Source organism: Ovis aries, chromosome 6 (assembly GCF_016772045.2).
Source record: "Ovis aries strain OAR_USU_Benz2616 breed Rambouillet chromosome 6, ARS-UI_Ramb_v3.0, whole genome shotgun sequence".
NCBI lineage: Eukaryota > Metazoa > Chordata > Mammalia > Artiodactyla > Bovidae > Ovis > Ovis aries.
In genome coordinates, this window is record NC_056059.1 from 90,656,275 (window position 1) to 90,684,260 (window position 27,986).

The 27,986-nt window shown below is 44.3% G+C and overlaps 1 protein-coding gene across 1 annotated transcript in view; it reads left to right on the forward strand.

Moving 5' to 3' along the window:
* Nucleotides 1-27,986, forward strand: part of PARM1 (prostate androgen-regulated mucin-like protein 1) — a 130,232-nt gene that overhangs the window by 61,018 nt on the left and 41,228 nt on the right. The window contains exon 2 of the mRNA XM_012180168.5: nucleotides 22,423-23,118. Coding sequence (XP_012035558.2) covers nucleotides 22,423-23,118 — 696 coding nt within the window. The remainder of the gene's footprint in view (nucleotides 1-22,422; nucleotides 23,119-27,986) is intronic.

A 27,986-nucleotide genomic window follows, 5' to 3' on the forward strand; every position in this document is an offset into this window, starting at 1 on the left:
AAAGAATAAGTAAAATCAAGTTAAGAAACAGGTTTAATCGTGAGATTAAGGATTTGGCAGTACTCTTGCCTGGAAAATCCCATGGACGGAGAAGCCTGGTAGGCTGCAGTCCATGGGGTCGCTAAGAGTCAGGCACAACTGAGCAACTTCACTTTCACTTTTCACTTTCATGCAATGGAGAAAGAAATGGCAACCCAGTCCAGTATTCTTGAGTGGAGAATCCCAGGGACAGAGGAGCCTGGTGGGCTGCCATCTGTGGGGTCACGCAGAGTCAGACACGACTGAAGCGACTTAGCAGCAGCAGCAGGGAGGTTTATAAAATCTGGAAATGGGGGGTGACATGGTGAAAAATGTCTTAAAGATTAACCTAAAAGTCATGTACAGAGTAGAATTAGGTAAGGAAGAACAGGATGGGAAGGCTATTTTAGAGCCGTTTTGGAGTAGACTTGGTAAAGTCTGATGACACTGCAAACAAAGGAAATGACAATACAGTACCAAACACGTTAACAATAATAATAATAATAATTAACGTTGTTGAGTGCTTCATATGTTCCCAGCACCATTCTAAATCCTTACGTGTATTAACGTGTATGCATTTAATGTTTATTTGCTGTGGAATATATAAGAATATTATCCCTATTTTACATTTCAGGCCCCAAGAGGTCAAATAACTTACCCATTGTCACAAAGCTAATGAGGAGCAGAGTTAGGGCCTGAACAGAGTGGTCTCCAGATTTCTGTGTATGCTCTGCTGTTTCTCAAGCACTGACTCTGCACAGGTCCTATGATGGTACCGAGAGTGACAGTCAAGCCCAGTCCAACACAGAACCGGAGTCCCTGCCTTCTCTCTATCTCCATGAAACAGCTTCTGCTGCTTTTCCTGGCTCCACACTTGCCAGCCTCCAGTCAATTCTCTACCTTCACCAGGGCAATCTACCAAAAGCCTAAAGTTGATTGTGTCACTCTTCTGTTCAAAATCATTGGGATGAAGTCTGGAAGTCTTATGTGTCTTATAAGGCCTACAGGATTCGGCCCCAGGTCATTTTGCCTTCTAGGTTCCAGACATAAGACCGTGCTCTCTCATTCTGGGATACTGTGGATGATGTTCTTGCCCTTTAAAATGTTCCCTATCCTTTCCCTACTCACCCCTCACATCCAATCTGAGAGGTCACTTGCCCCAGAAGTGCTCCTGACCCAAGTGTGCCTCCGGCCTCCTCTGATGTGTCTGGACAGTGCCCTGCACCATCACTCATTAGACAGCACTTTAACATCATGCTTAGTTACTGGCTCACTCTACTGAATGTTAAGTTCTGTGAGGTCAGTGACCTTGTTCATCCTTTTCTCCCCAACACTTAGCATGGTATCAAATACATGTGTGGGGGGAGTTAGTCACTCAGTTGTATTAGTCACTCAGTTGTGTCCGACTGTTTGCGACCCCATGAACTGTAGCCCATCAGCCTCTCTGTCCATGGAATTCTCTAGTCACAAACACTGGAGCCAGGCTTCTTTGTCCATGGCATTCTCCAGGCAAGAATAATGGAGTGGATTGCCATTCCCTTCTCTAGAGGATCTTCCCAACCAAGGGATTGAACCCTGGTCTCCTGCATCGCAGGCAAATTCTTTACCACTTGAGCTACAGGGAAGTCCTATCAAATATATAACAGACTCTAGATAACTTTTTAAATTGAAGGATAAATAAGGACTGAGTTTGATAGGATATGAAAAATAAAAATAAGAAAGCAAACTTTTTTAATTTATTTTTTGAGGTAACATTGATTTATAGCATTACACAAGTTTCACGTGTACAACATCACACTTCTACTTCCATATACCCTACAACATGCTCACTGCCAGAAATTTAGTTTCCATCTCTCACTACACAGTTGATCCCCTTTACCCATTCCATCCAGCCACCCATCCCCACTCCTTTACCTCTGGTAACCACCATTCTGTTCCCTGTACCTACTACATCAAACTGCCTTCTAAACCATCATACCTAACTGGCGCCATTGGCAGCATCAAGCAGGCATTTAAGAGAATTATTTTGGAATTGCTCAGTTTAGATAGGGACTTGTTGAATTTGGTGAGAAGATGTTATCCAAAAAGAAATGACCTGTGTGCAGCTGAAATGATAGAATCAGGGCTCATCTGTGAGGCTGAAGATTCAGACTTGCTAATTCTATTCTTTTTAAAAGATAATTTTACTTTCCTTTCTTTGCTCAGTAGTATTTACCTAGACTGACTATGGCTTTCTTACAGTGAAACATAAATCAAAATTAATGCCTGGTATATTCCTCTTTAGGTTGTGTATACAATCGTCCATAGGAAGGAAAATTAATCTTCTCTATATGATTCAGAAAGCTTGCTTGTATCTTTTTCTATTCTGCTGTTGTTTGCTTAGGTTGTGAATGAAAGGGAGGATTTCAGAGAGGAGAAGCCAAAGCTGAAATGCTCTGGATTCAATTACACAGTGAATGAAAATGCTATTCCTGAGCCTGTGAAGGATAATTTTGGCTTTTCCATATATTATTATTTGATAAGAACTTAGTAAAAAGTAGATTTTTTTCTAGATGAAGACTTGTGAATGCAATTATAGCCCCGTAGCCTTACCAAGGAGAAGTGCTTGTGCTCTAGCCCTCAGAGATCAAACAGTTGATAAATGCTCTTAGGATGAGATGTGAATCTGTCTGCTAAAAGCAGCCTCAGATAGAGAGACAGACCTCATAGTCTGGCTGGCAGATAGCCCCTGCCAAAGGACGTGAAGACATCTGTCCTACAGACTAAGAAATGACCCACTCATTTTCTTCTGGCTAGAGACAGGAGGAATTTGTATGTTTGGCTAGGCAGAAAAAATTCTTCCTTTCCAATGGATCATTTAGAAGGGTGTGTGTGTCTCTCTCTCTATGTGTGTTATTGTGTAGCTTAATGTTTCACCACAATGCAAACAAAGTGCTTCCTTTAGTAGCCTCCGTATTTACAGGGATAAGATCCTTCTTACAAAAAGACCCAAAGGATTCCTAGAAAGACATGCTGCTGCTGCTGCTGCTGCTGCTAAGTTGCTTTAGTCATGTCCGTCTCTGTGCGACCCCAGAGATGACAGCCCACCAGGCTCCCCAGTCCCTGGGATTCTCCCAGGCAAGAACACTGGAGTGGGTTGCCATTTCCTTCTCCAAAGACATATCTGGACCAAAACACTAAGTTTGCTTCATGTGAGCTGTGACTTTGGATGAATGGATTAAAAAGATGCCATTTGCCCCAACGTGGATGAACCTAAAGGACATATGCTAAGTTAAATAAGCCAGACATTAAAAAAAAAAAAAAAAAAAAACGGCATTAGGTCAGGAAGCAACAGTTAGAACTGGACATGGAACAAAAAACTTGTTCCAAATAGGAAAAGGAGTACATCAAGGCTGTATATTGTCACCCTGCTTATTTAACTTATATGCAGAGTATATCATGCAAAATGCTGGGCTGGAAGAAGCACAAGGTGGGATCAAGATTGCCAGGAGAAATATCAATAACCTCAGATATCCAGATGACACCACCCTTATGGCAGAAAGTGAAGAGGAACTAAAAAGCCTCTTGAGAAAACTGAAAGAGGAGAGTGAAAAAGTTGGTTTAAAGCTCAACATTCAGAAAACGAAGATCATGGCATCTGGTCCCATCCCTTCATGGGAAATAGATGGAGAAACAGTGGAAACAGTGTCAGATTTTATTTTGGGGGGCTCCAAAATCACTGCAGATGGTGACTGCAGCCATGAAATTAAAAGACACTTACTCTTTGGAAGGAAAATTATGACCAACCTAGATAGTATATTCAAAAGCAGAGACATTACTTTTCCAACAAAGGTCCGTCTAGTCAAGGCTATGGTTTTTCCTGTGGTCATGTATGGATGTGAGAGTTGGACTGTGAAGAAAGCTGAGCGCCGAAGAATTGGTGCTTTTAAACTATGGTGTTAGAGAAGACTCTTGAGAGTCCCTTGGACTGCAAGGAGATCCAACCAGTCCATCCTAAAGGAGATTAGCCCTGGGATTTCTCTGGAAGGACTGGTGCTAAAGCTGAAACTCCAGTACTTTGGCCACTTCATGCGAAGAGCTGACTCATTGGAAAAGACTCTGATGCTGGGAGGGATTGGGGGCAGGAGGAAAAGGGGACGACAGAGGATGAGATGGCTGGATGGCATCACCGACTCGATGGATGTGAGTCTGAGTGAACTCCGGGAGATGGTGATGGACAGGGAGGCCTGGCGTGCTGCGATTCATAGGGTCGCAAAGAGTCGGACACGACTGAGCAACTGAACTGAACTGAACTGAAGCTCAATTATATGTGGAATCTAAAAAAGCAATAGTAGAGAACAGCGTGATTACCACCACTCTGGTGGTTACCAGAGGTGGGGAAGTAGGGGCAACGGAAAGACACTGATCAACAGGTACAAAGTTCTGGAGGATCCAGTTCTATAGGATGAATAAGTCTAAACAGCTCATGTTCAGCATGACAACTATAGTTAATAACACTGTATTGAATTCTGGAAATTTGCTAAGAGTGTAGACTTCAGGTGTTCTCATCCCACACCAAATATGGTAACTATATGAGAAGATGATATGTTAGTTTGCCTGACCATAGTAATCATGTCATTGTGTATGTCTATCTAATCATCATGTTCCATACCTTAAATATATGCAATTCTAATTTATTTTATAGGAATATAATTGCTTTACAATTTTGTGTTAATTTTTGCTGTACAATAATGTGAATCAGCTATATGTATACCTATATCCCTTCCCTCTTAGACCTCCCTCCCACCCCTCTAGGTCATCACAGAACATCGAGCTGAGCTCCCAGTGCTATACAGCAGCTTCCCACTAGTTATCCATTTTACGCACACTAATGTATATCTGTCAGGGCTGCTCTCTCATTTTGTCCTATCTCTCCTTACCCTCCTCAAAAGTCCACTTGCCTGTTCTCTATGTTTGTGTCTCTGTTCCCGCCCTGCAAATAGGTTCATCAGTACAGCCTTCCTAGATTCCATACATATGGTTTATATATGATATTTGTTTTTCTCTTTCTGACTTACTTCACTCTGTATGGCAGACTCTAGGTTCATCCACATCACTACAAATGACCCAGTTTCATTCCTTCTTTGTGGCTGGGTAATAGTCCATTGTGTATATGCATCACATCTTCTTTATCTATTCAATATCCTGTTGAAGAATATTTAGGCTGCTTTCATGTCCTGGCTATCGTAAATAGTGTTGTAAAGAAAGAAATAAAAATAACTTGGATAAGGGGAAAGTGAAACTGAAAGTCGCTCAGTCGTGTCCAACTCTTTGCAAGCCCGTGCCTCTACAGTCCGTGGAATTCTCCAGGCCAGAATACTGGAGTGGGTAGCCTTTCCCTTCTCCAGGGAATCTTCCCAACTCAGGGATCGAACCCAGGTCCCCCGCATTGCAGACAGATTCTTTACCAGCTGAGCCACAAGGGAAGCTCAGATAAGGGGAAGGATGATGACAAAAATAAACCCAGAGGAGCTGGTTGGATGGGGAAGGAAACACAGTTGATACACTTACTGACTTTGAGGGCAAAACTCAAAAGGCTGGAATTAGAGGACTGGAACACAGGGAAGAATGCCAGCCTGGTTATTTATACCTGGGAATTACTGTTGAAATAAAGCCATGAGGTAGAACTGCCTCTGCCTCCAGTTCAGCCTGTGTGCATATAGAGGGACCCTTTCTAACCCCAGCATCGCCAGAGGGAACCCAGGAATAGATGAAAGAAGTGTTTCATGAGGTACAGGATAGGCAGTGTTAGTTTTTGAATAATTCTCTTCCAAGCAGCAACACTTATAAATGTATTCTAAATAAGTATACCCAAAGCAAGATCATTCTTCACGTTGAGCTATCAGCAGAGCAAATTTTTATCCATCTTGCTCAGTTCACCCAAGTTAGCTTATGAAGCCAGAGTCTGTCCTTCCAGACTAACATGTTTAATTGCATCTATCAGCAGTGGCTGTCGAGTAGCCTTTTAATGGATCCCGAAGACTTTCATCAGAAGATGCTGTACTTCAGTAATGGTGCCAGTGGTGCCTCTCCAGTTGGCATTGCTGATGCTTTTCCTAGCAGAGAATGTGATCCTGCAGGCGTTTAAGAGATACTGAGGGTAACAGCAATTGGACATTGGTTAACAAATGAAACCAACTCTGAAAATGATGTTTATGTGGCTGTGTGTACTCGAGTAGTGATTTATGTTATTTTCAGCTGAGGTTCGAATTCTGTAAGGAGAGTAACCTGCTGCCTTCTGGAGTCATGAATATCTTAGGGAACAAGAGCATGAGAAGATCTGGACTTTTAGGCAAATTAAAGTCAGCATGCTTTACACAGGTGACAAATTAGGTGGTAATTAATTGCATTAAATAAGGATTCACCACGGAATTCCTTCAAACAGCCTGTTCCCCTCATTGCTTAATGTACTTGATTAAAATTCATTACCCACAACATCTCTTACATAAAGCATGGTTCCTCATATCAATTTCAGTGGATTTTGTTCATTAGGAGGCATATTTCTGCAGAGAAGATTCACCCCTGCAGAGTGAATAGATTACCCTCGTCACACACAACCAGAAACAAGGTTGTGTCCACCCTTAGCTTGTGCTTTTCATATCATCGTGTGAGCTCTTAGCTTGCACACGTACCTGGAACTTCCTAATGACAGATTCCTGTTCTTCCGGCCCCTTCTCTTTATTTGGGAGCAAAGGGGCACCCAGTTCCCAATCCCCGGAGATGGTCCATCTATCTTTGAGTGCATATCAGAGTTTGGGCCACATTCCAGGAGACAGTAAAACACCAGATCCACTCCTGGAGTCTCTGGTGATGAGTAGGGCCTTGCTGCACATGGTTCCATCCACAATTGTCATATTCCATCCAGGCCTAGTTCTGAAAATGAGCTCTCTCAGCAGAGAGGCTAAGCACAGCATTGAGGGTCCCTTATGGGGAAATGGGTTAATAATGCCACAATAGGAAAGTGGTTCTCAAAGAGGAGAACTGTGCATCCAAGGAATGATGGCCTCGACTCCCATGAAACCAGGTCGACTTCAGGGCTGCAGATTCTACCTCTGCACATCCAGCCTAGAACTTGACTTGAGTGAGGAGCAGCTTCATTCTCATTTCCATGTCTATAGAGGACAGAGATCCTTAGACTCTAGGAAATCTGCTCTGATGCCATAAGTTTTTAAGCTTGCAGTTTTAGTGTAGTTTTTGCCATTTAGGAGATAGCTTGAAAGGCAGAAACAGGATTAAAGGCTAGAAATGATAATTAATGAATAGGAGTGGCTCAGACAGCAAAGAATCTGCCTGCAGTGCAGGAGACTGGAGTTTGATTCCTGGGTCAGGAAAATCTCTTGGAGAAGAATAGCAACCAACTCCAGTATTCTTGCCTGCAAAATCCCATGGACAGAAGAGGCTGGTGGGTACAGTCCGTGGGGTTGCAAAGAGTCAGACAGGACTGAGCATACACGCACACACACACACCACACAAAACACACACACACACACCACACATACACACACACCACACACACCACACACACACACACACCCCACACACACACACACCCCACACACATACACACCACACACACACACCACACATACACACCACACACACACACACCACACACACACACACCACACACACCACAGACACACAAACATAAAGGCAGGCCCACAAGCATTAACATGCATGAGGGGCAAATAGAGTCAAATTGCAGCTGTCAAAAGAAAGCCTATATAAAATATAAAATAAATTTCTCTCTCTTCCTGTTTGCTTCATCCATATAGCCTAGATACCTGGGTGCCTTGGTCAGAGCAGGCACTCAATACTTATTTGTTGAATTGGACCTAGACACACAAAAGTCTAACTGAATTTTTAAAAGATAAATTGCTAAGTGATGCTGAAAATTTAAAATCAAGAGTAGGCTGCCATTCTGCTGAGCGTGTCTAACTTACAGCTCATGGCCCTGACCAACGTGGGCCAGCGCGTGTAACAGTAACAAGTCCGAGGTCCCTGATTGTTGTTGAGGGGTCTTTGTTCTACTTCCTCAGCCTGCTGCAGTCTCCTAGTCACAAGCGTATTCTTATCAAGACTGTGTTCTTGCACTGTTGGTGGGAATGTAAATTGATACAGCCACTATGGAGAATAGTATGGAGATTCCTTCAGAAACCAGGAATAAAACTACCATATGATCCAGCAATCCCGCTACTGGGCATATACTTGAGAAAACCATAATTCGAAAAGACACATGTACCCAATGTTCATTGAAGCACTGTTTACAATTGCCAGGTCATGGAAGCGACCGAGATGTCCATCAACCAATTAATGGATAAAGAAGTGGTGGTACATACACACCACGGAATATTACTTGGCCGTAAAAAAGAATGAACTGGGGTCACCTGCAGGGAGGCGGATGAACCTAGAGTCAGTCATACAGAGTGAAGTAAGTCAGAAAAAGAAAAACAAAAATCACATATTAACCACATATATGGAATCTAGAAAAATGTACTGATGAACCTGTTTGCAGGGCAGGAACAGAGACCCAGACATAGAGAACAGACGTACGGACACAGCGGGGGAAGGAGAGGGTGGGACCATTTGAGAAAGTGGCCATGTGTAAAACAGACAGCTAGTGGGAAGCTGCTATATAGCACAGGGTGCTCAGCCCAGGGCTCTGTGATGACCTAGAGGGGAAGGATGAGGAGACTGGGAGGGAGGCTCAAGAATATAGCTGATAACATGTTGTTGTACAACAGAAACTAACACAACATTATAAACTAATTATCCTCCCATTTGAAAAAAAAAAAGGGATGCTGACAATTGTCCCACAAACTTTCTGAACTGTTTCTTTAGCTAAATCATAGCTAAATCACTATTAGCTTTTTTTTTTTTTTTTCTGATGCGTTCTGTGAGTTTTTGAGGCAGCTCAGCTTTCATAGGCATTAGCCTAGAGAATACCTCTGGGAACGCTGACAGGTCCAGTTGCTCATTGCTCTGTTGAAGAATGTCAGGGGTGCTCCATTCCTGCAGCTTATAGCTGATGCCAGGAGGAGGAATAGTGTCTCTTTAAGGATGCCTATTGAAAATCATTAGCAGATTAAAGAAGGCAAAGGCATTTGGACCCAGGTTCCAATTAAACAGACCCACATAATAGCCTAGTATTTATTGAGCTCTTACTTTGTGCCTGGCATTGTGATAAGCATTTTACAGGGTCTGTCATCTATACTGCTAATAATGGAAAATCTACACAATACCTTAATCCCCAAAGGCACGTGTTGTTTATTTAATAGGAAGTCTGAAGTTTGACATTCTAGTCTTGTCATGGCAAGATCAATAGTATCATCAAGGAAAAAGATTCTTTCTCTCTTTCACTTCCATCTTCCCCAGTGGGTTGACTTTCATCCTTGGCTTCACAGGATAGTTGCCACTGTGCCAGACATCACATCTACATTAAAGGGAAGAAGTGGGAGGGACAAGTAGACACCAAGAGAATTTCTCTTTCTTACATATTCTTTTTATGAGGAAGTGAAATTTCTCCAGAAGCCCCTTAGCCTATATCTTATCAACCTCATTCTGTGGAACTGGGGCACATAGACATTTCTGGGTACAAGGAAGGCTAGGAAGGGAGCATTTCGCTTTTATAGTTTCAGTAGGGAGGCTAGCAGAAGGGGATTGGGAATGACTATTGGGTTAGTTAATCAACAGTGGCTGCCTTATATAGATTATTTATTTAACCCTCACAATAACTCTGTGAATGGAAGTACTGGTATTATCCTAAGTTGGCAAACGAGGTGATCCCCCTTCTCCAGGGAATCTTCCCGACCCAGGGATTGAACCCTGGTCTCCTGCATTGCAGTCAATTTCTTTACCATCTGAGCCACCAGGGAAGCCCTTATATTACAATAACTCTGTGAATGGAGGTACTGTTATTATCCCAAGTTGGCAAATGAGGAGATAATAATTAACAGGCTTGCCCAAGGTCATGCAGAAAGTATAAGTGGTCTAGCTAATATTGGAGAAGGAAATGGCAACCCACTCCAGTGTTCTTGCCTGGAGAATCCCAGGGACAGGGGACCCTGGTGGGCTGCCATCTGTGGGGTCACACAGAGTCAGACATGACTGAAGCGACTTAGCAGCAGCAGCAGCAGCAGTTAATATTAGCTAGATGGTTAAGAAGACAGGTTATTGAGTTAGACTACCTTCTAGGGTTTGAATCCCAGTTCTACTTTCCAGTTCTATATACTGGGAAGTTATTTAACCTCCTTCTGCCTCAGTTTTCTCACTTGTCAAAGGTGGGTAATAATAATTATCCTAGGTTTATTGCAAGGATTAAGTGACTTAATACTTGAAAAGTATTATAGGTATTAAAAGTATTACAATATTAATGCCTTTTAATACGCATTAGAGAAATGTTAACTAAGAAGCTGTGAAGCAAGCATCTTCATTTATAATAACCCTAAACTGGAAATAGCCCACCTGTGCACCATTGGTAAAATGGATTAATAAATCGTGGTGCTGCTGTGCTGTGTTGGACTGTGCTGAGTTGCTCAGTCACTGTAGACTGCCAGGCTTCTCTGTCCATGGAATTTTCCAGGCAAGAATCCTGGAGTGTATAGCCATTCCCTTCTGCAGGGGATCTTCCTGATCCAGGGATCAAACCTGAATCTCCTGCATTGGCAGGCAGGTTCATTACCACTGAGTCACTATAAATTTGGTAATAAATTGTGGTATATTCATGAGATTGAATGCTATTAGCAATGAGAAATGATTAGTTGTTAAAACACAGCAACATCAGAGAGTCTCATGGTGAGTGAAAGAATCCAGACAGGAAAGAGGACACACCGCATGCCTCCATTGATGTGAAGTTCAAAAACAGGGAAAGCTAATCTCTAGTGATGAAAGTCAGAACAAGTTTTCTTCAGAGGATTATGTCTGTGAGAAAGTATGAGGGAACTTTCCAGGTGCTGGAAAGTTTCTGTATCTTGATCTCAGTGGTGCTTATGCAGGTATATATATGTGTGTGTGTAAAAATTCACTGATTATGCACTTAAGATGTATGCATTTTATTATACATACGTTATATTTCTATTCAATATTTTTAAAGGACATGAATTTTTTTTTTTTAAAGAAACTAGGAATCATAACCGTTTGTGCTGACTGGCATCTTTGCTGAAAACCCTTAGAAGAAAAATGTTGGCAGGAAGAGAAAGGAGGCCCACCAATATCATGGGTCATTCGTCTTCTCTGAGAAGGCTCCCACCACCCTCTCCCACAGCCCAGGAAACTTGCTCTGAGTCATATGGCTCTGAGTCTGGGAGATGCATCTGCAACTAGAGCCATCCCTGCCCTCTTGCCTGACTCCTAGGTGATCAGTGGTCAGCTTTGGTGGTGAGACAAATGGGAATGCATTTCACGGGTATTTCCCTGTGAGTAGTCAGGTTGCCTACAGATTCGCCAGTCAGAATGCCTGTATGGGTCAACTTGGAATCCCTCCCACCAACCAGGACTGTCCTGTCAAGGGCAGATTTCCAAGAAGGCATGGATGGGGCACCTACTGAGCTGGAGACAAAGTGGTGGGGAGAAGTGGTCAAGGACATTTAGGCTGTGAAAGTGCCAGGGTGGCCCCAGCTCTTTTGAGTAATTCCTAGCTTCCCAACGGTCCTCTGAAGGAAACGGTTCAGAATCAAAGCAGACCGATACTACAGACTTTCTTAAGTTCTGATACTTCCTAGTGGCTGCAGAGTATGAGAAATGTCTTGATTGTGATTTGGACCTGGGGGCAGAGGTGGGTAGGGGAAGGCAAATGAAAGGGTGTGACTTTGACCAGACAAGAAACCACCGCATTTTGTGACACCTGAACACAAAGACTTTTTTTTTTCCTTTTCAATTTCACAGGAGAAATTTTTTTGGAAATTTCAGGAACCTGCTGAGCAAACAGGAGAGTGATGGGGAGCTGGATTGGGCCCCTGGATCACAGGGTGTGGCTCGCAGTGGGCGTGGGGAGGAGAGACTCACAGCCTCCGCTATGGGTCACCAGAGGAGGGGCTGTCTTTGTTTAAAGCCAATCACCACGGATCACTCAAGATGCTCCCTGCACACTCCCTTCCTCCCCCCTGCCTTAAGAATGCCTGAAAATCCCTTCAGAAAACCAAGGCCTGGAGGAACAAAGCCTGCCCACCAAGGCTGCCTGAGAAACGAGTCCGGGTCAGTCTCCATCCTTGGTTCAGTTGAACCCAGGTCCAGCTTCGGCCGGCGCTGCCCCAGCACATCTTGGTCCCCCTAGTGTCCGGTCACCAGAGGGATACCCCGCAGAAGGCTGCAGGGTCCGGGTGAAGCTCAGTCTGTAACAGGGACACATTCTCTGTGTGGGCCTCTGTGTGCACTCTTACCCTGGGCTCCACACGTGTTGGAAATAGGCCCACTGCAGAAGGCAACGCTGTTGTTCAGAAGATCCCCCGTGACCTGAAGGAGGCATCAAGTCACTTTCCTCTCCCATCCCGCTACCCACCCCATACCCACCTTAACCACAAAGCAGCTGAAGACAAGGCACTTGCCCTCCCTACATCATCTCTCTCTCTCCAGCTCACCACCCTGAGACACCCCAATATGGCTAGTCCAGAATTTTGGGTGTCTCTTGGCATCTGTGCTCAGCACCGCCTCCTCCTGAGGCCGACCACCACAGTCTACCCCCAACTTAAAGGTAATGACTTTGGGGGAGCATTTGACTGACAAAGATAGCTGCTGCTTCCGGTGAGAAGAAAATTTTTTAAAAATGATGTACTATATTTTTTTTCTTCCCCAGAAAGCACAACTTTCTTCACAAATGTTATTCTGTCAATTAGCATGCACAGCCCCCACATGGAGCTTGGTGATAACAAGAGTCCAGACAGAGAAGCTGAGTCATACTCCATGTCTGCGGGTTCCGATTCAGTGGCTGGAAAACAGAAGGGCTCTTCCTCTTTTGGGACTAGAACTGGATCTCATTTCCACCACTGAAACTCTCAGGAGGATGTGGCGCTTCTCCTTCAAACAAGCGTCTTCTTTAACACAGTTTGATGGCTTTGGGGCATATACATTTTATCTAGACATATGAGAGCTCTCAGATACCATATGGTTGGACCAGACGGATTAGTAATGGTTTTGCAGATGTTAGATTAACCTTCTGGAGTGTTGGGTACCCTTACCAACCCAACCAAACACACCATGGGGAATTTTTGTCAGTGTGAGGAATCCAAACAATAGCTTTGCTCAACCTAAGCACCATTAAGGCCTAGCTTATATATTAAACTATACATATTGTTTTAAGATTCTTTTGTACTCTTTCTCACTCAAAACACTTGCTAAACTTTAGTCCATTCAGTGCCAGGATGGTGAGGCCCACGTGTGTTTGGGCCAGTTGATTGACAGGCCAGCATTTCAAAAGCTGGTAACTCTGGTCTATATCATGCACAAAATGAAGACATCCCTGCTATTTCCAAAGTGAAAACAAGGAAGCAAAAAGTATGTTTAGAGAGCCATCCAAAATTTCCTGAGAGCTGGTAGTTTTTATGGAGCTTAAAGGCAAATCAAAAGGAAGATGCATTTCTGCTATCAAGGCCCAACAGATAAGCCAGAGAACATTTTCATTTTTCAAAGGGTAGAAAATCCAGGGTTTTACTGAATATTTATAGAGCACTTTCTCTGCCGGGAACACGAACAGCATGCTGTGGTCCCTGTTATTAGGGTTCCTAGTCTGATGGGAGACAAGCATTGGGAGAAACGACTCAGTATAATGTGTGCTATGATTAGCCACACAGAGGAGAAGGGCTCATTCAGGTTGGGGAATCTTCATAGAGGAGGTAAAGCTCCAGAGTTTTCAAGACTGGGGTAGGGCGGGGGAAGCCACGGTGGGAAGAAGTGCAAACTCAAAGGCTGGGAAGAGGAAGACAGCCAATGTTTCAGAAATGCACACTGATTCAGATTACTGCAATCACAAGGCTCACCAAGAGTGGGGTTGGGAGATCATCAAAGGTGTTATGTGCTGTGCCAAGGAGTTCACAATTTATCCTGAGGCCATTAGAGAGCCTACGCAGGATAAAAGGGGGAAAAAAGGGTCACATGGTCATGTAATTTTTTTTTAAAGCCCTCTCTAGTGACCCACACTAGAGAATGTATTAGGGGAGATAGAGGAAAACTGGTGTTTGTTTGCCTTTACAAACATGGGGCCCAGGCTTCAAAGACATCTTTGCATGTCCCAGTACAGTACAGTGGATGGTTATAAGATCAGCCTGGAGCCAGACAGTTTCAGGTTCAAGCTCCAGCCATGCCATGTTCTAGCTGCGTGACCTTAGGGTAGATACATAACTTTTCTGATCTTCTGTTTTGTCATCTGTGAAACCGAGATAACAATGGATATTATGATTGAATGGGGTGATGCATGTGAAATGGTCAGCACAGTACCCTTCATAGTGTCCTCAGCTCATTCTGTCATTCATTTAAATGTTTATAGTTGAACTCCTATTATGAATCAGATAATAAGGATATGTGAGGAGCAAATCCACTACAGCCCCTGTTCCATGTGAATCTTAGATTCTAAAGGGGAGTCACAAAGCTTCCCGTAAGCAAGTATGTAGTTACATGACAATTTCAGTGCTGTGACATTACAATACAAGATACTCTGAGCACGTAAGGGCTTGAGGCCGGAGATGGGGGCATGGGGATTGGATTTAGCAGGAGAATCAGCAAAGGCTCTTAAGCTAGCACTGGCAGGGTGAACAGGAGATTCTCAGGCAGGCATGAGAGGGAGAGCTGTTTGGGCCGAAGGAATAGAGTACAGTGAAAAGTCTGATGTGTTCAGGCCTGATGGGGAGCAATGCTGAAGAGGCAGACTGTGCTTGGATCCCAAAGAGCCTTCTAGATCTCAGTGGGGTCTTGGAGTTTTATCTCCTATGCAGGCTTCCTTTCCTCCCCTCAGCCCTGCGAGGGGAGTGACCTAGTCCAGTTGGCCTTGACTGTTAGCAGTTCCTTAGCAAGCAGACCTTCAGCAGGGCTGGGACCTCTGCCAGGCAGGCCTGGCACGATCCCCCGAGACCGCGGGCAAAGGCACCCCTCAGGCTGACTTGGCAGCCCAGGAGAGGGCTTGACTGTATTTTGATCAAATTTCACCGAATTTGCCAAAGCTTCGTCACATGTTTTCTCAGCTACTTAACAAGCCAAGGGCAGGAGAGGACAGGATATAGGAGGGTGGGGGGTAGAGAACAGGTGAGCAACACAGGCAGTCGGGCCACCTGGGACTTTAGCACTGGCCGAGTTTGCTGCTCACAAGACCCAGGAAGAGGTGACAGTTAAGGGCACTCCTTGTCCACCGGCTGCCAATGTTGCCGCCCTATGTTCTTGACACCCAGGCGGGCAGGAGGCAAGAGCGCATGCGCGGAATGCAGACTCTACCCTGGAGCATCTTGTAATTCCCTTCAGTACCGGGAGACTTGCCTACGTGTCCCAGCCATCAGCCGCCAATCTCTCCTCCTAGCAACGCAGGAAATCCCAGCTCAAGTCAGACGTGGTTTTTTTGTTTGTTTGTTTTCACACATTAAAGGACAATATACAGTGGAAACAACAAGTGTCTGCTTTTCTTCTGAGCAACAATCTGTCAGCTAATTTTTTTTTTTTTTTTTTGCTTTTTAAAATTTTTAAATTTTTTTTAATTGGAGTATAATTGCTTTACAATGTTGTATTAGTTTCTGTTGTACAACAAACTGAATTTGCTATATGTATACATATATCCCCTCCTTTTGAGCCTCCCTCCCACCCCATCCCCTATCCCACCCCTCCAGGTCATTACAGAGCACCAAGCGGAGTTCCCTGTGTTATACAATGGTCTGTCAGTAAGTCAGAAAGAGAACAACGAATATCGTATATTAACACATATGTATGGAGTCTAGAAAAATGATGTTGACGAACCTATTTGCAGGACAAGAATAGAGACTCAGACATAGAGAACTGATCTGTGGACACGGAAGGGGAAGAAGAGAGTGGGACAAATCGAGAGACGAGCACTACTGGCTATTCTTGCAACAAAAAACTTTTAACCCGACCAAACTTTAGGAAGGACTTCCATTTGTACGTTTACAAGGAAGAATTTCAGATTAAGTCATACGTCTAGCCATCGTGCCCCTGGATCTCTCACTTGAGCCAAGTATAAGAGATTTCCTTCCTTGTGTCTCTCCCTTTCAGACATGTGAGCAGCCTGTCACTGCCTGGGCAGGGCCATGGTGTGTGGCAAAGTCACCTCTAATTTAGAGAATAATAGAGGCAGTGTCTTCATCCTATTTTCTCTGCCATTTTCCCAAGAAAATATTGGAACTAATTCTTTTCTTCAGAGGAAAGTGGCTCTACTTTGGGTGGGAAAATTTATGGGGCACTACATTATTTTGAGGGGATGTTTGCTTTTGTTTTTTTTTTGCTTTTTTCCATTTTAATGACTTCTTCTGAAGTATAGTTGATGTATAATGTCGTGGTAGTTTCAAATATACAGTTAAGTGATTCAGTTATACATATATCTATTCTTTTTCAGATTCTTTTCCTTATCTAAAGGAAAAGATAGATTCCTAATCTAAAATATAGATTATTACAAAATATTGAGTATAGATCCCTGTGCTAATAGGCCCTTGTTGGCACATTATTTTAACTTATTGGCTTATTTTAACAGGGGCTCCTGCTTGCTTGCTCTGTAATGATAGTTGCTAAAGTAAGTTCTACAGGCCTTTTTCGGGTCTTTCTGAGACTAGGCACAGAGTGGCAGTGGGGAACTCTCATTCTGAGCCTGTCTCTACATGATTTTCTTCAGGCAGCCCTGCCCAGCATCTCCTCTTAGATGTGTAAGGTCAATTACATCACCTCCTCTCCCTGGCTGTTCCCTCATTTATCCAAGGAGGGGTCATCATCATGTGTCACCTAGACCTTTTCTTTAGCACTAAAAATAGTTTTGAAATCCTGGGATACATCCTTAGCTGTTTGACTTAATTAATTTGATCTTCCTGTGAAAACAAAAGTCCTACATATGAGAAAGCAGAAGTGTTGTTTTCTTAGACTGTCTCAGTGATTCTCAGTGTTAAAGCCAGTGTGATAGCAGTTGAAGATGGAGCTTTGGGGAAGTAATTAGGATTAGACGAAGATGGAGCCCTCATCATGGGATTAGTGTCCTTATAAGAAAAGACACCAGAGAGCTTTCTCCACACTTCCCAGCAGAGAGTGAGGAAGGGCCATGTGAAGACACAGCTAGAACGTTGCCACTCACAAGCTCAGATGCAGCGCTCTTGCTGGAACCTGAACTGGCCCACACCTTAATCGGGCTTCTCAGCCTCCAAACTGTGAGAAGTAAATTGCTATTGTTAAAGCCACTTAGTCTATGATATTTTTGTTCTGGCAGCCTGAGCCAACTAGGACAGCAAACATTCTCCAGGGTAGTCATGGCACCTGAGCTTTGGATATCTTCAACCTGAAAGAAGACCCACCCTCATGTACTCAGAGTATTATGGAAGGTGAAGGTGAAGGTGAAGGTGAAGTCACTCAGTCGTGTCCGACTCTTTGCGACCCCATGGACTGTAACCTACTAGGCTTCCCTGTCCATGGGATTCTCCAGGCAAGAATACTGGAGTGGATTGCCATTTCCTTCTCCAAGGGATCTTCCCAACCCAGGGATCGAACCCAGTCTCCCGCATTGGAGGCAGACGCTTTAACCTCTGAGCCACCAGGGAAGCTCCTAGTAATATGGAATGTACCACCAAATTAGGCAAATCAGAGGCTTTAACGCCTTGTTCACATGAAGATGACCAGTGTTGGCCCACAACTTCTATGCATTGTTGTTTGTTAGGGGTAAGAATCATCTGAACTAGACCATAAAATACTTTAAGTGCTAAGTAGGTAGTCTTGGGAAATGAACAGCCACCACATTCCTCTCTGGAAGCAGAAAGGGCAGGAGTTATGAAAGTATACTAGTCAGGGTTAAACAAGAAAATGGGTGTCTCCAGCCACCCCACTTATTCCTGGAACATGTCCTTTTCAGCACTATGATGAGTGCCATAGCACAGCTTTTAGCTCCCCTGGAAATGACAATGCAGCTGTCAGCCTGAACATCATATACTTTAACAGCATCTTGTGTGTTCTCATCCTTTCTGAACCAACTCAAAAGTCATCTCTTCGGTGACTTTTCTAAATGTCATTTGAAAATGACTTTATATTTTTGCATTCCACGGTCCCCATACGGAATCTATTCATCTTTCCTTCTGTCTTCCATTGCAACTTGCTTTTACTTCTATGATGTGCTGATCATATCATATTACACAGAGCTGGGTGTCCTTTCTGTCCTGATAAATAGTGAATTCTCTGAGGGCGAGGTCAGGGACATAGAAACTACTCAATAAAAGCTTGAATGATTGAATGAAGCTGTGCTCCTTTGTATATAATAGATGCCATTGCTCATTCATCGCAGATTTTCAAGACTGACTTAGCTGCCAGACAAAGTCTCTGTCTACCTCCATCTGCACATCTATTATATGATACTAAATAGTAGTTAAATGTTGTCCATTTATTTTGGCCTCAGAATCGTTAATGAGTCACAGGAGCTACGAAGATGCAGAGCCAGTAAGTTCTAAGGTCACATAGGAAGATTCAATGTTTTCATAATGTTTGTCCCAAGTATTGTTTTGTCCCTGTTTCAAAGACCTCATGACCTGCATTCATTCTGAAATTGTTGAGACTTCACAGCTGCCAAAAGTCCATCACTGTAACATGGACTAATTTGGGAGGTCTATATCCCTGTTTACTAAAAGAGTAACTCTCCTATAGTTTATGGTCTTCACCAACTCCTTTTAAATAAAATAAAACAAATTATTTTGACAACAATCAAAGTGTTCAATTCACTTAAATATTGAGAAAATTGTGTTTTTGGGTTAGATTCTGTAGCACAACTTTCCATCAGCTACTGAGCTCGTCACGCAGCTGAATGCCTACGTCCCTCGGCATCCCTCTTTTCTCCCTTCTTCTGTGCTAAAATCTAGCCCATGTTTTTTTCCTTATGCATCTTGATCATGTTTGGCTGTTGCCTAATGCTACCCCCAAGGAAGTCACCTCAGAGTTTAGAGAATTAAATAGTTGCAGGCCTAACAAGACATTAGGCTTCCCAGGGGGTGTAGTGGTGAAGAACCCGCCTGCCAATGCAGGAGATGTAAGAGATGAGGGTTCAATCCCCGGGTGAGGAAGATCCCCTGGAGGGGTCATGGTAACCCACTCCAGTATTCTTGCCTGGAAAATTCCACGGATGGAAAAGCCTGGCAGGCTATAGGCCATGGAGTCACAAAGGAGTCACTCAGACACAACTGAGTGACTGAGCCTGCACGCACTAACAAGACACTAGGCATCCATGTATGCATGGCAGAGGACAGAGGCTGACATTTTCAGCAAGGTTCCTACCTTCAAATAACAGCAGGTAGGCAGCTAGACCCACACAGCCGTGGTGGATGTGGCCATACCCAGTGATGCGTAGAAAGCAGTAGAGAAATGTTGGGTATTTTAAAAAATAAAGTTCTTAAGTTAGCTCCTTTCTACACTCTCTTTCTTTCCCTCCCTCCTTTTTTCCCTCCTTCCCTCCCTTCCTTATTTCTTTCCTTTCTCCTTCCCGCAAGTACTTACTGAGCAATTACACTGACCTAGGCACTCTTCTAGTCCTAGAGGAAACAACAGTGAGTAAGACCAGGTCCCCACACCATCGTGGAGCTTACCTTCTGGTGGAAGAGAGATATAATAGGCAGATAAATAATATGCAGTTTCAGGAAGAAACGATTTTATTTTATTAACTTTATGAAAAACAAAAAAAGGGCAAAAGATGTGGTGGTTCCTCAAAACATTAAACATAGAATTACTATGTGTGGGGATTTAGTCACTAAGTCATGTCTAACTCTTGCAACTCCATGGACTGTAACACACCAGACTCCTCTGTCCTTAGGATTTGCCAGGCAAGAATATTAGAGTGAGTTGCCCTTTCCTTCTCCAGAGGATCTTCCCAACCCCGGTATCGAACCTGTGTCTCCTGTTTGACAGGTGAATTCTTTACTGCTGACCTAATAGATAAAATTCCATTTGGGGGCACAGAACCCAAACAATTGAAAGCATGGTCCCAAACAGATATTTGTACACATATGAGTGTACACTGTTCACAATAACCAAAAGGTGGAGGCAGCCCGAGTGGCCATCACTGGATGAATGAATAAACAAAAGGTGGTGTATACAATGGGATATTATTTAGCCTTCAGAAGGAAGGACATTCTGGCACATGCTGTAACACGGATGAACTTTGACGATATTTTGCTAGTAAGTGAAATAAGTCAGAAACAAAAGGACAAGTATTATATGATTCTATTTATATGAAGTACTTAAAGCAGTCAAATTCAAGAGATATAAAGTAAAATAGTGGTTTCCAGGGACTGCAGGAAGGGGAAAATAGAGAGTTATTTTTTCATGGGTACAGTTTGGGAAGATGAAAAAGTTCTGGAGATGGATGATTGTGATTGTTGAACAATAATGAAAATATACTTGGGGCCAATGAACTATACACTTCAAAAATGGTTAAAACATTAAATGTATATTTTAACACTAAAATAATTTTTTTAAACCTTGGGAAAAATCAGCAAGGGGCTGAAATAGGAATGACTCTGGCTAGGACTGTCTGGGAAGATTCGTCTAAGGAGGAGATTAACATTTGAATAGAGATTAACCAGAATGATGAGAACATGGAATGATGAAAAGGAATAGTTTTGGATTTTCTTCTAAGCATAACCTTTGAAGGGTTTTGATCAGTTTAAATCAGTTTGATTTATCACTTTAAAATATTACACTGGCTGCTATGTGAAAACTAGGCTGAAAGGAGGAAATCTGGAAGCTAGCAGACCAATTAAGAGATGGTGGCAGTTGTCTAGACAAGTGACTGGTGCCTCCGGTGATGTTGAGATGATAAGGGAGGTGGCAAGGAGTGACTGGATTCAGATCTGTTTTCTAGGTGCAGTCATCATGATTTGCTGATGGTTGGATGGAGGAGGGGCAGTGAGGGAAAGAGACACATTAAGGATGATATTTGGATTTTTAACTGAGTAACTGATCGAAAGGCCTTGCCATCCACTGAGATGGAAATGACCAGGGGAAAAGCCTGTTGGGAAATGGTAAAGGGTGTGGAGGGGCAATCAAGAGATTGTGCTACATAAAAAGTGAAATCATAAATTCAGTGTCTAGCGTCGTACAAGTACATAGAAGCCATTTATTAAATACTTGAGTAAATGAATGAAACTGAATGGGGTAAATGGAGGGAGGGAGGACAGAAGAAAGGAAACTAATTCCAAAATTTTACAGAATATGAAAAAAAATGGCAAAACAACATGAAGGTAAAGGCCCCAGGCTCAAATTTGGGAGAACCAGGTCCTAGACTCAGAAAATATTTCCAAACTTCAGATTCCTTCCTCTTCTCAGCTTTTAATCGGGGACCTCCCCATTTCTTCTTTCACAGGAAATGTGCTCACACCTTTATTTGCCCAAGTGGGCAAGCCCATAACCCTTGCATCCCTGTGCCAGGTTGCACGGAGAAGGCAATGGCACCCCACTCCAGTACTCTTGCCTGGAAAATCCCATGTATGGAGAAGCCTGGTAGGCTGCAGTCCATGGGGTGGCTGAGGGTCGGACACGACTGAGCGACTTCACTTTAACTTTTCACTTTCGTGCATTGGAGAAGGAAATGGCAACCCACTCCAGTGTTCTTGCCTGGAGAACCCCAGGGACGGGGGAGCCGGGTGGGCTTCCGTCTATGGGATCGCACAGAGTTGGACACGACTGAAGTGACTTAGCAAGCAGCAGCAGCAGCCAGGTTGCAGAGCTCAGAACCCTGAAGCAGTGAGCAACCAATCAGTGAGCTCCCATGGCAAGGAAGAGCCAATCAGTGAGCTCCACCAGCTTTGCACTTCCCCAAACCCATCACATAGGCTAGGCATCCCCGCAGGCCTTGTAGAACAACACCTTTAACAGTCCAGACAAATTCTCATAGTCACTTCGGCAGAGTGTCTCAGTATTTAAGGGCATGGCTTTAAGCAAGCAGAGACAAGGCTAGTTCACGCCATGTATTGGCTGAAATTGTGCATACTGACCCACTAATTGCTCCTGCTGAGCTTACAGGCTGGTTCCTACTGATAGTCACCAAGGGAGGAGAGAGCAATTAGTGGGATGAAAATATTTTTAAAGTCACCTTCACAATTACAGAGGCACAGTGTAAAATGAGAAAGCCCTGTGAAAATACTGTAACACAGCCTTGCCATGCACTTTTTCACAGATTAACCACTTTTGTCCTGGCTCTTCCACAGGGCTGAGGCTACAGAGTGTGTCTGCATCCATCCCCTCTACTGATTCTCTTCTGGCAGAGACCTCCCCACCGACAGCCACCTGGACCAGCTCTCCACAAAGTCCTCCTGCCTCCCCTACCGGTGGTCCGCCCAACAGCTCAGTCCTCCTAGATCCAACACTGGTCGCCACATCTCCACCCACAAAGAACATGTCCACAGAGCCCAGAGAAGAGCAGTCCACCAGCTCTGCCTCCAACTGGGAGGGCACAGACCCTTCACCAACAAGTGGTGGGGCCCACTTAACACCCACGCCTGAGGAACACAGCTCAGACACTCCGGAGGCCGGCGTGCCCACTACAGGATCGCAGCCCCCTGCTGAGTCTCCCACACTCACCTCCCCTCAAGCGCCAGCCTCATCGCCCTCACCCCCATCAACCTCACCACCTGAGGTCCCATCTGCCTCCATCAGCACCAGCCACAGCTCTGCTGAGACCAGCACCGAGCCCACAGGAGCCCCAACCATACCGGAGTCCCACACGGGGGAGCACAGCTCTACTCTCACACCCACTTCACATGCCTCGGCTGAGTCAGTGCCCACGGAGGCCACGCCTCAAGCAACTGTGCCCCCCAAAGTGACCTGTGTACTGATAGACATGGAGACCACCACCACCTCCCCTGGGGTGATCATGCAAGAGGTGGAGCATGCGCTAAGTTCAGGTGAGTCTCTGGCTAGAACACGTGTCCTTGACAACACTGAGATACTAAGAATGCTGTTCAGTTAACCAGACACAATGGATTGAATTTGAATTTTGGAGTGCAACGCCTGAGCTGAAGTATAATCGCAAGAATTTCCACAAGCGCAAACTTTACTCTCAGTCCCTTAATAATTTCCCCATGATAGTTCATTAACGCTGGCCAGTCTATAGGATTTGTCTTCACAAATGTCACAGGGAACGTAAATGAGTGAGACTGGGTAAGCTAAGGGTTAACAGCATACTGCCTTTGGATGGAGCTTCCTAGCTTTCAATTCCAGCTCCTGACCTTGAGCAAGTCACTTCATCTCTTTGTGCCTTGTTTTTCCTCATCTGTAAAATTGAGATAAAGAAGACACTATCATACATGGTTCTTGTGGAGATTAAATGAAATGACATATATAAGTGCTTAGAATAGTTCCTGGCAGGGAGTAAGTGCTCAGGAAATGTCAGCTGTTATTATGATTGTGCTCTATGTTTTAATGCCGTATTTACCTCATGAAAACAGTCAAAGAAAGTAGAGCGGGGGTGGAGAGAATGCTTGTTATTTCAAGTCACTGATATATTTCATGAGAAAGACAGTAAATTCTATGAAACATCACATTTGTTTTTATTCTTCCAGCCACTCATAAAGTTGGTATTAGTTTTATCTTGATTTTGCAATCTTGGAAATTATGACAGAGATTTAGGGTCTTTTCTGAGGTCACATGCATCTGACATTGAAGTGAAATCTGTACCCTTTGGGGTATCGGGCAGGAAAAGGCTTTAGTGGGAACATTTAGCTTCTTGATTAAGAAACAGTGAATTAAGAACAGCCAGAAGGTGAAAGAGAAAATGAAGCTTTAGCTCCTTGCCTTGGTCATCTTGCCAGGGACATAAACTCAGAGGGGAATATTTGTGACTGAGCCAAACAGGACCAGCTAGGGTCAAAGAAATGGTTGTGACCGAGGAGAAATTAACATCTTCTAACAAACAATGAGCAACCACTGTGAATGGAAATCCTGGTAAACAGTGCAGGTGGGGAGAAACAGAACTAAGCTTGACAAGACATAACTTCTCATAGAAGAGCTCATAGTTTACTAAGGGAAAAAGTCCAAAAGAATTGCAAATTCTTATTTCAAAGGTCCAGCATATATCAGTGAGAGTCCCAACAAGAGCAAGAGATATTAATATAATCAAACTGTGATAAAGGAATAAATTACAGAGTTACAGCTGGGGCATAAGAAAATCACAGGGGATCGTAATTGCAGAGCTGTCATAAGTCAGGCCTTGGAGGAGAGAAGGGTAAACCAGAACCCAGAAGGTGAATCCTGTAGAACAGACCACCTTGGGAGGGGCAGTGACTCAGACGAGGGACAAAGCTAACTCAAGGTTAACTTCTGGAAGTGAAGGGGATCAATGCTCTGCCCTCTCTCTCCCCTTGCCCTTTGATGTACAGCCAGATGCCAAGGACGAGAAGCCCACTGTGGTCCATATAGTTCAGCCTCCTGGAGGGCAGGTCAGAGAGCAAAGTGGAGAAAGGTGGAGAGTGGATCTGGAAAGGTGAAAGGAGGAACTCACAGTTCAAACATTGCTTCCTCTGTCCCCATTATCATCCTATGTGTACCGCAGCTAGCACTTGGCACATTGCACTTAGATGTGTCCTTTCAAGAATTCATCTGCCAGTGCAGGAGACATAAGAGATGTGGGTTCAATCCCTGGGTCGGGAAGATCCCCTGGAGAAGGAAATGGCAACCCACTCCAGTATTCTTGCCTGGAGAATCCCATAGATGGAGGAGCCTGGCAGGCTACAGTCCATGGAGTCACAAAGAGCGAACTGAAGTGACTGAGCATGCACGCACATTTCTGTCTTTGCTTTCTGCGGCATCCCCACTTTCTGTCATGCTTTCCATGCTCTCAGCTGCCATGAACGTTTCGAGCCTGGACTTGGCATCTGGATCAGAGTGGATGTTGACTCAGTCCCTAACAAAGGTGCCATCCAAGGGCAGGCTTGCCACCTGTGGTCCTGTCTCTTCTCTTTCTTAATCCAGACCTCATCACCTCCAGCACGGCATTGCGTCTTCAGCTTTCTAACTAGTCTCCCGTTCTCCACCCTCCACTCTCTCCTGTTCTGCCCTCTTCAGGGTACCATGGATGTGCTGGACCAATATTCTGAGTACCTACTCTGAGCTTGGCATGCAAGAATCTCCCTAATCTGACACAACCTACTACTTTATTCAAGTCCCTTGTTTTTATAGGGAAGATTATCTAAGACAGACCTGTTCCACTGTTCTGGCTTGTATTTTAGACCATGTATCTTGATTTCCTCAACTCACAGCCAACAAAGCTAAGAGACAAAAATCAGTGACAGAGCTGGGTCATGCACCAGAAAGTTATAGTTTTAGGGAATAGGGCCCCCAGTAGGGACTGCAGAGTGAATGAATGAAGGAATGATTGAATGCCTGGAGGAGAAGGTGTGACAGGTAAGAGGAAAATCCCTGAGCACGGCCAGTATACATTTCCTAAACCCAGCGTGGTTTATCCCTTATGACCTATTAAATCAAAGAATATTCATTTTGCATCCACCAGGACCCTATGCTTGATGCAAAGAAGTACTAATAAGCAGAAGACTTGTCCTCTGAGATTTTATAGCTCTTCGATCACCAAGTCGTGTCTGACTCTTTGTAACTCCATGGACTGCTGCACAGCCGGCTTCCCTGTCCTTCACTATTTCCCAGAGTTTACTCAGACTCATGTCCACTGAGTCAATAATGCCATCCAACCATCTCATCTTCTGATGCCCCCTTCTCTTCCTGCTCTCATTCTTTCCCAGCACCGGGGTCTTTTCCATTGAATCAGCTCTTCGCATCAGGTGGCCAAAATATTGGAGCTTCAGCTTCAGCATCAGTCCTTCCAATGAATATTCAGGGTTGATTTCCTTTAGGATTGACTGGTTTTATAGTTTAAGTTAAAAGAAAGAACACAAGTAACGCTTAACACCATTCCTTTGTTTCTTTTTTTTTTTTAATATAATGCCATTTATTTAGAGCACCTTTCATTTGAAGCGTGGTTAATTATCCTTATTTTATTTACTCCAGTGCAGGAAGCGCAATGAGGCTAAGTGACTGCATTTCTGACTCATTTGTTGTCTATGATGGCTACTTCATTTCTTCTACGGGATCCTTGCCCACAGTAATAGATACAAATGGTCATCCGACTTAAATTCTCCCATCCTCATTCATTTTAGTTCACTGATTCCTAAAATGTCGATGTTCACTCTTGCCATCTCCTGTTTAACCACTTCCAGTTTACCGTGATTCATGGACCTGACATTCCAGGTTCCTATGCAATATTGTTCTTTACAGCATCAGACTTTACTTTCACCACCAGACACATCCACAGCTGGGCATCATTTCCTCTTTGGTTTAGCCTCTTCTTTCCTTCTGGAGCTGTTTCTCCATTCTTCTCCTTATTGGACACCTACTGACCTGGTGGTCTCAGTGTCATATCTTTTTGCTTTTTCTTACTGTTGCATACTGTTCATGAGCTGTGGGAGAGGAAGGGAATTGGGACCCAAGGAGAAGACAGGGCAGGGTAGACTGAGGTGCTTGTGTGCTGCACACACCTGGGTTCCACAGATGCAAGCACAGAACTTGCTCTCGTCGAGGTCTCCAGTCCCCTCCACACTGCCACCTCTGGGGGTTAATTCTCAGTCCTGGTATAACCCAACCTAGCACTGGACATGGATGGCCACTGGCCTTTCTGAAGCACTGTTTCCACTTGACCTCTGAGACGCCTCTCTCTTGGTTCGTCACCTGCCTGGCCGGCTGCTCCTTTCCAGTGCCTATGTCCTTACTTTGCCCCCTCACCTTTCTACACTGGATCACCCCCAGGCCAACCCTGTCTTCCTATCCCCCCAGCCTCTCCACACTCCTTTTCTCCCCACATTCCCCACACTGTGACCTCATCCTGCCTCCTGACTGAAATGCCATCCACATGCTGATAACCCAGAGATGTGAAACTCTATCCCTGTTTTGTTTCGTTGAACTAAAGACCTGTCAACACCCAGCTGTCGATGAACTCATGGTCTCCACTTGGGTGGCTCTTGGGTGGTTCAGATGTCATATGGATCAGGTGAGCTGCTGATTTTCTCACCCCTCCGTCTGCTCCTCTCTCAGAAACCACGGGCTAATCCTAGACTCTTTCCTCATAGACGCTGCGTCCGGTCTCTCAGAATTTCCCCGCACACCGCTGTCCTCTCTCACATGTGGGGCTTGAGCACCCTGTAACTGATCTCTGCTCACCACATCTTCACCAGAGAGATGCCTTTCAAGACCCAGGACAGATCCTGTCCTCCTTGGCTTTAACGCTCTGTTTGCTTGTGCTTTACTTTTCACCTTTTAATTTTATATTGGCGTATGCAACCCACTCCAGTACTCTTGCTTGGAAACTCCCATGGACGGAGGAGCCTGGTAGGCTAGCTTCTGTGGGGTCGCACAGAGTCAGACACGACTGAAGCGACTTAGCGGCGGCATGGTTGATTAACAGTGTTGTGGTCATTTCAGGTGCACGGCAGAGTGACTCAGCCACACAGATACATGTATCCATTCTCCCCAAACTCCCTCCCATCCAGGCTGTCACGTGACATCAAGCAGAGTTCCCTATGCTATACAATAGGGAACTGTTTATAGCAATGTGTACCTGCCCATCCCGAACTCCCTAACTATCCCTTCCCCCTACCCTTCCCAGTTGGTAACCATAAATCCATCCTCTAAGTCTGTGAATCTGTTTCTGTTTTGTAAGTAAATTCATCTTTGTCATATATTTTTAGATTCTGCATATAAGGGAAGTCAT